This window comes from Citrus sinensis, chromosome 5, assembly GCF_022201045.2.
Source record: "Citrus sinensis cultivar Valencia sweet orange chromosome 5, DVS_A1.0, whole genome shotgun sequence".
Taxonomy (NCBI): Eukaryota; Viridiplantae; Streptophyta; class Magnoliopsida; order Sapindales; family Rutaceae; genus Citrus; species Citrus sinensis.
The window spans coordinates 16,235,372-16,246,273 of record NC_068560.1 but is presented as its reverse complement, the minus strand read 5'-3'; the positions used below and the strand labels follow the sequence as shown (position 1 = coordinate 16,246,273).

Below are 10,902 nucleotides of genomic sequence, written 5' to 3'. Positions count from 1 at the left end.
CAGATCATTAAACCATCAAAAGTTAGCTATGAACAACTATATAAAAATCATTTGTTTCTCACCTTTTCACGAGTCTGAGAAGTTGTTAATTCTACTGAGTTTCTCACCCACTTTTTTTTTTTGACATTTGGAGGTTTTAGTTTATGAAATTTAATGCCTAAATTTCTCACATTGTGGAAGTGTTTTGAGAAGATGGTTTCTATGGCATCATAAAAATCGTGGTCTGATAAACCAACAGGGGACTAGTTTGGTCCACTTACGTGAAATGCATGCAAAATAATATTTTTCTCTATAGTTACTGAAGAAAATTTAGGTCACTCTGCTGTATATTATCTGGAATAAGGTCGTTTTCCAGTTTCTTCAAAGTTTATGTGCAAAGGACTTCCGGTTTCCATCTTTATGATCTTCTTGAGATGTACTTCATTCTGTCTCTCAAGTTCAAATACTAATAAAGATGAGTAAATTCATCATCTGTGTGTCTGCTCTTTGTATGTATTTTGATATTTTTTATTAATGCGTCTTAATGAGATATCGTGATTATATGTAATGAATTAATATTCTGGCGTTTTTTGAGAATTGAAGATGTAATAATGTCTCATTGGAAAGTCTTGTAATTATTGATTTTCATCAAAGGGAATTGGTCTTGAATGCAAATGAAATTTGATAAAGGACTTTGACATTTTTTAAAATCATCTAACCTAGTACTTTATATGTTGGAAGCGTCCCAAGCCGAGAAAGATTTCAACTTAGAGGAAAAATTTTTTTGATACACTGATATATTATAATCAGAGTTCTACTAATATTTATAATCAGAAATCAATTGGGACTCTCCTGAGTAATCATATTATAGCACAGTTCGAATATAACCTTCATTATTAATATTGGAGGGAGATCGATTCTACCCCAATGTGGGGAGACAACTAACCCTCATTATATAGGGGAATCAATTCCTAACACAGTGCGAACGCTGGGACTTGAACCCATGCCCTCAAGGTTGTTGAGGGCATGGGCGTGCCTCAACTTGGAGGAATTGACATAAAGCAAAAAGGTCTTCATCATTGTATGTATGGCAGTAGGGCCAGCTTTGTAAACTGTCATTTTCTACGAACCAGCTATTTTTCAATTACGATTGCTTTGGAATACTCACAATCTAGAAAAGCTTGTATCCGTACATAGAAATATTTTCACGTGAAGAGGTTGGGGAACATGCTGAGAGGCTCACATAGATAAAAAGCTTAATAACTAAAAATGAACTTTGGTGGATTAAAAATTTTAAAATATATCAGAAGTATCATGTCAGTCATATAATAAGTAACTAATGTTATAACATGTGATGCACCTGCAGCGTTCATGGTTTTGATGAATATGATTTTCCAAACTTATCTTGACCAGTTTGTCATTGTCTTTATTAATGAGATATCGGTTTACTCTAAAAGTAACGAGGAGCATGAGATGCACCTGAGGATTGTATTGGAAATATTACGAGAGAAGAAGTTCTATGCAAAAGTGTGAGTTTTGACTTGATTGTGTGGTGTTTTTGGGGTATATAGTGACGAATGATGGTATTTCGGTAAATCCAGCCAAAGTGGAGGTCATTGTGAATTGGGACGCCTTCTAGTGTGACCAAAGTAAGGAGTTTCTTAAGATTGGCAGGTTATTATAGGCGCTTTGTGAATGGATTTTCTAGCCTGGCAACACCATTGTTAGAGTGCAATTTATGCACTAGTTTTGCATTGTTTACTTCTCTTAATATCGATGTTTTGTACTTAATAATAATGATTTACTTGTGTTTTACTTTTGTAGGTGCAATTCTATTGATTTGTGATAAAATTGAGGTATAAGATGATGTTTAAAGATGATTGTTCTCTTGGAGAAATTTAGAGCGTCAGAAGAACTTTATTGATAAGGCGTGGGCGCGTGCTGTCAACTACGAACCTGCAGTTTTTAGTTTAACGTGTTTTGTATTTTTGGTTATTTTTGTAATTACGAATTTAATATTTCAGATATTAGTATTTTATTTTAAATAGAATTCTAGAGGAGAAGAGAGAGAGAGTATTTAAGGGAGGAATCTATTGTGAAAAAGGGGGATTTTTTGGATTGGAGAAAAAGAAACCCTAGATCTAATTTTTCTCTTCTCTCTATGAGGAACTAAACCCATTTTTCTGGTTGAAGGTTAATGAAGCTTTGATTCATCACTACTGTGAGATCTTTCTTGTGCTTTAATTGTTTTATTACTTTTTGGGTATTTGTTTATTCTCTGAATTATTTTCATGATTATGTTTGTTAATTAGGTAATTGGCCACTATTTAATTATCAACTTAATCTATTGTCAATTAAAGGATTCATCGTATGAAGAATTTGATGTTTGTGACAAATAACATAGCAGAGAGTTGTGTTGTGAGAATAAACAATCTAATTTAAATGAATCATCATATGTGTTGATTAGGATTTGGGTCTCTCTGGTTTTTCAGGCTGTCAATTGATTAAATCCTATGATCGTATCTAGAGTTGTCCATTGATTAGGGAAATAACCAACGGTCGTACCTTGGTTATCGACTAGTTAAGGAGAGATTGGCTATTAGAGGGTCTCAATAGCTATAACCGGTCTATTCATAAGTAATAATAATCTATATTTGAATCAATGATCAGTAGTCGAATCAAGCTGAGTTAATTCCTTCAACCAGAGCTTTCTCCAATTTGAATTACAACTTTAATTTGCATTCTTATTATTTTAATTTGATTTTTATTATTTTCAACAAAACCCCATTTTATGTTTTGCATTTTAAAAGGATTTAAATAATTACCGATCTCTGTGGACACGACCCTGCTCAATCACTATACACAATTTATTTAGAGTAGGAATTTATTTTTGTTGGCTTCGACACCCATCAAATTTTGGCGCCGTTGCCGGGGATTGGTGTCATTTATTTAATCCTTTTTACGTTTTACTTGGTGTATGGTTCGTTCTTCTCGTACAGGTACACTTTCGTTTGATCCTGAAATTGAGAAGACAGCTCGCCAGCTGAGACAGCAGACTAAGCGAGCTAAGCAACGATCCTTGTCGCCTTTGCTTTCTGAAATAGACACAGTACCTGATTTAGTTGAATCATCTAGCGATTCAGAAGAACAAGTGATGGATAGACCTGCACCTGTAGAAAGAACTCTTAGAGAGTTAGCTGAACCAGACTTGAATCAACAACCACTCTGCATTCAATATGCAGATTTGGAGGTAAATTTTGAATTAAAGTCTGGTCTTATTCATTTATTACCCAAGTTTCATGGTTTTGCAGGTGAAGATCCTCATAAACATCTTAAGGAGTTTCATGTTGTGTGCTCAAGTATGAGGCCACAAGGCGTGACTGAAGAGCAGATTAAGCTGCGTGCTTTTCCGTTCTCTGTAGATGGGCTAGCTAAAGATTGGTTATACTACTTGCCTCCTGGATCGATTACAACGTGGAATGGTTTGAAGAAGCAGTTCCTCGAGAAGTACTTTCCTGCTTCAAGAGCTGCCAACATCAGAAAAGATATTTGTGGGATCAGACAACTTCCTGGGGAGACTTTGTATGAATATTGGGAGCGATTCAAACAATTGTGTGCCAGTTGTCCTCAGCATCAGATTTCTGATCAACTTCTTATTCAATATTTTTACGAAGGACTATCATTGATGGATAGGAGTATGATAGATGCTGCTAGTGGAGGTGTGTTGGTGAACAAGACTCCTACTCAAGCAAGGGAGTTGATATCAAATATGGCTGCCAATGCACAACAATTTAGCAGCAGACAAGATGCCACCTTAAGGAATGTGAATGAGGTAAATATTTCTTCTGTTGAACAACGTTTAGATAAACTCACTTCTCTTGTGGAAAAGTTTGTTGTAGGTAATGTGCAACAGGTGAAGACTTGTGGTATTTGTTACAATATGGGTCATTCAACTGATATGTGTCCTACACTTCAAGAAGAACCCGTTGAACAAGCCAATGCAGTTGGAGGATTTCCAGGCATGCCTCAGAGGAGGTATGATCCTTATGCACAAACATACAATCCGGGATGGAAGGATCATTCGAACTTCAGCTATGGAGTTAGGCCGTCAGGATTCCCACAACAGTATCCACCAAGACAACCAACACCTCCACAGTCAAACTCCAAGTCAGGTATATCTCTTGAAGAAATTGTTAAATCACTTGCGACTAACACTCAACAATTTCAGCAGGCAACTACAGCAAGCATTCAGAACTTGGAGAACCAAATGAGTCAATTGGCGACTACAGTGAGCCGTCTGGAGTCTCAAGTATTAGGGAGATTGCCTTCACAATCTGAGGTGAATCCAAAGGAAAACGTTAGTGCTGTCATCCTTAGAAGTGGGACGGAGTTGCAAGAGCCTAGTAAGAAAGTGACAAAGCATGTAGAAGATGAGCTTGAGAAGAATGAATTGATGCCTCAATCTCAAGATGCAGAACCCACCAGAGCGAAACCCCTACCTATTGTGATACCTCCTCCTTTTCCAAGCCGGTTTGCGAAATCCAAGAAGGAGGAACAAGATAAAGACATCCTTGAGACATTTCGCAAGGTTGAGGTAAATATTCCTTTGTTAGATGCTATAAAAAAAATACCTCGATATGCTAAAGTCCTTAAGGAACTGTGCACCTCCAAGAGAAAATTAAGAGGAGATGAAAAAGTTCACATGGGGGAGAATGTTTCAGCAGTTCTCCAAAAGAAACTACCTCCTAAGTGCAAGGATCCAGGTATGTTTACTATCCCTTGTAAAATTGGTAGTGTTAGAGTTGAAAAGGCTATGTTAGATCTAGGAGCTTCTATTAATGTCATGCCTCGTTCCATTTATTCATCTTTGAATGTTGGTCCATTAAAAGAAACTGGCGTGATAATTCAACTAGCTGATAGGTCTAATGCATATCCTGATGGGGTATTAGAAGATGTCTTAGTACAAGTTAATGAGTTGGTTTTTCCTGCTGATTTTTATGTACTTGATATGGAAGATGATAACTCCTCTAATTCTGTCCCAATTTTGCTAGGAAGACCTTTTCTTAAGACTGCTAGGACTAAAATGGATATACATAAAGGGACTCTCACTATGGAGTTTGATGGAGAGGTTATAGAATTCAATATGAATGATGCCATGAAATATCCTAGTGAGGAACATTCGGTATTTTCTGTGGATGTTATTAACCCTATAGCGCAGGAAATTTTTTACAAGGAAAAGACGAAGACATTTCATGATAGAATGATTTTGAGAAAGGAGTTCTCTGTTGGTCAAAAAGTTCTTCTTTTTCATTCTAAGCTTAAACTTTTTCCGGGTAAATTACGTTCTTGTTGGGTTGGACCTTTTATTGTTACTAATGTTTTTCCTCATGGTGCAGTTGAGATTCGGAGCCCGACCTCTGACAAAGTTTTTAAGGTTAATGGTCATCGCTTAAAACCTTTTTATGAAGGTTTTTCGGTGAATATTGTGGAGGATGTGGCTCTCGAGAGTCCCAATTATGGAGATTGATGCATAAATGTGTCTAGCCAAAGACATAAAACAAAGGCGCTTTTTGGGAGGCAACCCAAATGATTTGTTTGTTTTGGTTTTTGTTATATCTTCTTTTAATTTTGATTAAAAAAAAAAATTGCTTATTTTGGTCAGAAGAAAATTTTTGATAAGGCGTGCCCACGTCTTAGCTAATAAGTACTTCTGTAATTTTTAAAGTAACATAGTTTTAAGGCGTGCCCACGTACTTAATAGAAAAGTACTTCTGAAATTTAATGTGTTTGCTTATTTTGGTCAGAAGAAAATTTTTTATAAGGCGTGCCCACGTACTTATTAGAAAAGTACTTCTGAAATTTTTAGTGTCTCAAAGTGATTCATCACTAAAAAAAAAATATTTATTTATTTATTTTTTCGTTCCTTTCTTTCTTTTTATTTATTTATTTATTTAAAAAAAAAAAAAAACCAAAAATCGAAAATCACTGTTCACTATTCACTGTTCACCAAATCCCTAATTTTCCAGAACTTGTTTTCTTCTCCAGCCGCTTGCAGCACACCAGCAGCAAACCAGACTGCCGGAAAACGCACCATCCCGTGAGCGCAGCACCAGCATCCCGTGTCTCGCAGCCCAGCAACGCGCAACGAAGTCCCACCAGCGAAAGCAGCCGCGCGCAACGCAGCAAGCCCCAGCCATCACCATCGTGCGAAATCAGCAGCAACCGTGCGCGCAACACATCCCGCGAAGCAGTAGCAGTAATGCCCCGCAACGCAGATCCTCAGCTGCAGCCCGCGCGCACAGCGCAAATCAATCCAGCAATCACCCTCGTGAAGCAGCAGCAGCATCCCGCACGCAACCAGCAGTGTGCAACTAGCAACCAACAGCTGCAACGCAACGCAGCACCAGCGTCAGCCCAGCTCTCGCGCACAACACAGCCCATGCAGCGCGCAGATCCAGCAGCCCCAGCGCGCGCACGCAACACAATCAGTGCCATCCCGCGTCCATCAAGCAAGCTCCAGCCATCACCATCGCGCAGCGCATCAGTCCCGCGCGCGCAACGCAACGCAGCACCAGCGTGCAGCGCGAATCAGCCCCAGCTGCGAGCGCAGTGCGAACCAGCCCCAGCCCGAGCACGCAACGCAACAAGCGTCACCAGCGCGCGCACCAGCAATCCCCCAACGAGCAGCAATAGTCCGCAACCAGCCTACGACCTGCATTCCAGCCGCGTGAATCGAAATCTGTGACAAGATGGAGCAGAATTTGGCCGCATACTTCGAGAGTGTGGGTTTTACCCCACCATTTCCGCCAAGCCCATAGACATTATGTAGATCAAAGCTCACAATTCAGGGAAGTTTCTTTTTGCCCTTAATCTTTTATCCTTACGCTTTAATTTTTATGTGAGCTTTAATTATCTTACATTGGGGACAATGTAAGTTCTTGGTGTGGGGGAGGGATTTTTGCATTATTGATGTCTGGAAGTATTATTTTCACTCTACTCATCTATTTTCATTATATTCATCCTTAAATGATTTTGGAGTTAGTATGCTTCATATATTATTATTTTTCTTTTCTTTTCTTTCTCACTACTTTTTTCCCATCTATCTCAAATTATTTACATCTATTTTTATTCTATCATACTCTTTCATCACTCACATTTTATCTTTCACCTTTCATATTACTACATACATCTTTCTCACTTCTTATCATTTTTACCTTTCCTTCACTCATACCTTCTTCCCATTCTACACCACTATTGATGGTTGATTCATTTGAAGAGTGTACATGATTTGATGGCAAATTTACCAACTTTGTGAGGATTTGAGCCTATGAGCAACCACTTTGCTCTAATTATTTTTATTATGTGAATATCAATCTTAGTTTGTTTATTCTAGAACTTGCTTTGTTATGCATGTTGAAGCCACATTACGGGATTTTTTTCATTAAAATGATAAGGGCAAACCATTTACCATTTTTCTATTCTTGCATTTTCTCTTTTTTTTCTCTACCCGAAGACCTTGATTTACTATCTTTGTTTGAGCCTTAACCATTACCCATCTAATTCTCTCCGTCTACTTAACCATTTTTCTTCTTTTTGAGCCTCAATTTAAGGAGATTTTTGGACTCATTGTGTGGATATATTTTGTATATATTTTGTTGCTCTTTCTACCTTGTATTAAAGTTTCTCAATTAGATCAACAAGCATTATGCTTGAATTAAATTGTGCAAGGTTCATTTCTTTTGTTTGATTCAAAAAAAAAAAAGGAAAAAGAGAAAAAAAATAGAAAAAGAAAAATCGAAAAAAAAAATCAAAAAAAAAAGAGAAAAAGAAGAAAAAAAAATGTTTACATTCGTGGTGACTTGAGTAGAAATAAGCATTTTGATATCATAAGTTCATTCAATGAGTTCATTCTTCTCATTTTGATCTTTTTTTCTTTCATAGACCTTTCTTTTTCATTTAACCTATTTAACCCCATTACAACCCTTTTAAGACCCTTAGATTTTTGCATTTTATTCATGTTTTGTGGATTGAGATGTGATATATGAGCAAGCTTATGGAAATAGCATTCTTTGATTTGATTTGAGTGCATAAATGATACCCTAAACACTTTGAGTGCATGGAGTGAAGTCATTGAGAGGGTTATTAAATCTTGTTGCACTTGAATTTTGAATGGATCTTCTTAGTGGTTGAATGTTCTTATTCTATCTTATGAGATTCTATGCTTTAAAATCTTTGTCTCTCGAATGTTGATTGACTTAATTTCTTGAGGTATGCTTGCTTAAAATTATTTTTGGATGAGTTGAGATGAGAATTGAGTGGAGATTTGGGATTAATCTTGAGTTATATGCTTGAGGACAAGCATCATCTTGGTGTGGGGGAATTTGTTAGAGTGCAATTTATGCACTAGTTTTGCATTGTTTACTTCTCTTAATATCGATGTTTTGCACTTAATAATAATGATTTACTTGTGTTTTACTTTTGTAGGTGCAATTCTATTGATTTGTGATAAAATTGAGGTATAAGATGATGTTTAAAGATGATTGTTCTCTTGGAGAAATTTAGAGCGTCAGAAGAACTTTATTGATAAGGCGTGGGCGCGTGCTGTCAACTACGAACCTGCAGTTTTTAGTTTAACGTGTTTTGTATTTTTGGTTATTTTTGTAATTACGAATTTAATATTTCAGATATTAGTATTTTATTTTAAATAGAATTCTAGAGGAGAAGAGAGAGAGAGTATTTAAGGGAGGAATCTATTGTGAAAAAGGGGGATTTTTTGGATTGGAGAAAAAGAAACCCTAGATCTAATTTTTCTCTTCTCTCTATGAGGAACTAAACCCATTTTTCTGGTTGAAGGTTAATGAAGCTTTGATTCATCACTACTGTGAGATCTTTCTTGTGCTTTAATTGTTTTATTACTTTTTGGGTATTTGTTTATTCTCTGAATTATTTTCATGATTATGTTTGTTAATTAGGTAATTGGCCACTATTTAATTATCAACTTAATCTATTGTCAATTAAAGGATTCATCGTATGAAGAATTTGATGTTTGTGACAAATAACATAGCAGAGAGTTGTGTTGTGAGAATAAACAATCTAATTTAAATGAATCATCATATGTGTTGATTAGGATTTGGGTCTCTCTGGTTTTTCAGGCTGTCAATTGATTAAATCCTATGATCGTATCTAGAGTTGTCCATTGATTAGGGAAATAACCAACGGTCGTACCTTGGTTATCGACTAGTTAAGGAGAGATTGGCTATTAGAGGGTCTCAATAGCTATAACCGGTCTATTCATAAGTAATAATAATCTATATTTGAATCAATGATCAGTAGTCGAATCAAGCTGAGTTAATTCCTTCAACCAGAGCTTTCTCCAATTTGAATTACAACTTTAATTTGCATTCTTATTATTTTAATTTGATTTTTATTATTTTCAACAAAACCCCATTTTATGTTTTGCATTTTAAAAGGATTTAAATAATTACCGATCTCTGTGGACACGACCCTGCTCAATCACTATACACAATTTATTTAGAGTAGGAATTTATTTTTGTTGGCTTCGACACCCATCAACCATTGACCAATTTGACTAAAAAGGACATAAAGTTCACTTGGGATGAGGCATGTGAAAAGAGCTTCCAAGAGCTCAAGAGTCATTTGGTGCCTGCCCTATTTTAGCTCTCCCTTCTGATGGTAGAGGTTTTATGATTTATAGTGATGTCTCTAGAAAAGGCTTGTGTTATGTTCTACTGCAACATGGTAAGGTTATAGCGTATGCTTCTAGGCAGTTAAAGAGTCACGAACAAAACTATCCGACTTATGATTTGGAGTTGGCTGCTATAGTGTTTGCTCTAAAAATCTGAAGACATTATTTGTATGGGGGAGACTTGTGAGATCTTTACCTATTATAAACATTTAAAGTACTTGTTTACTCATAAGGAATTGAATTTGAGGCAGAGGAGATGGTTGGAGTTGGTGAAGGATTTTGACTGTTCTATTAATTACTATCTCGGTAAAGCAAACGTGGTAGCTGATGCCTTGAGTAGGAAATCATCTGGGTACATGTCACATCTTATCACCATGAAAACTCATTTGGTAAAGGACTTGAGGAGTTGTGGGATCGAGGTAGTTACTCATGGGCAAGTAGACTTATTAGCACATTTAATAGTCCAACCCACTCTAATTGATAAAATTAAGATAGCTCAAAAGAACGACTTAGAACTTAATAAAATCCGTAAAGGGTTGAACAAAGGACATAAGCTGGAATTCAAACTTGCCAATATAGATGTATTATGGTTGGGACTTTTTATGCCGGCAGAAGAAGAGCTCAAGGCAAACATCTTAAGGGAAGATCATGAATCACCTTATAGCATGAATCTCAGTAGTGCTAAGATGTGTCGTGATCTAAAGGGAGTTTTTGGTAGAGGAATATGAAGAGAGATATTGCTGTTTTTGTGTCTCGATGTTTAGTTTGCCAACAAGTGAAGTTGAACATCAAAGACCAGTAGAAACTTTAATGGAAATAGGAAAACATAACAATGGATTTCGTCTCCGGATTACCTCATTCTGGGAAAGGATGTGATTGCATTTGAGTAATTGTTGATCGATTGACGAAATCGTCTCATTTCTTGGTAAGGAAGAGTACAAACAATATGGGGCAACTAGCTAAGTTATTCATTAAAGATATAGTAAGGCTTCAAAGAGTTTCGGTATCAATAATGTCTAATAGAGATCCACTTTAAGATTTTGGGTTAGCTTACATAAAGAGTTGGGGATGACATTGAGATTCAGCACTGTTTTCCATCCACAAATAGATGGACAATCTGAAAAGACTATCCAAACCCTTCAGGATATGCTTCGAGCTTGTGTACTAGACTTGAGTGGTAGTTGGGAAGAACACTTAATGTTGATCGAGTTTACTTA

At 36.6% G+C, this 10,902-nt stretch overlaps 1 protein-coding gene and 1 non-coding gene across 2 annotated transcripts; one reads left to right on the top strand and one right to left on the bottom strand.

The window, feature by feature from the left end:
* Nucleotides 1-3,208: 3,208 nt before the first annotated feature.
* Nucleotides 3,209-10,413, top strand: LOC127902279 (uncharacterized; the record flags this gene model as incomplete). Its single annotated transcript, XM_052441128.1, has 3 exons — nucleotides 3,209-3,811; nucleotides 4,055-5,413; nucleotides 9,919-10,413. Coding segments are annotated over 3 exons (2,457 nt in total), but the record flags the coding sequence as incomplete, so codon positions are not given.
* On the bottom strand, nucleotides 3,512-3,618 carry LOC127902825 (small nucleolar RNA R71). Its single transcript, XR_008055463.1, has one exon. It is a non-coding gene; the product is annotated as a small nucleolar RNA R71 (small nucleolar RNA).
* Nucleotides 10,414-10,902: the final 489 nt, after the last annotated feature.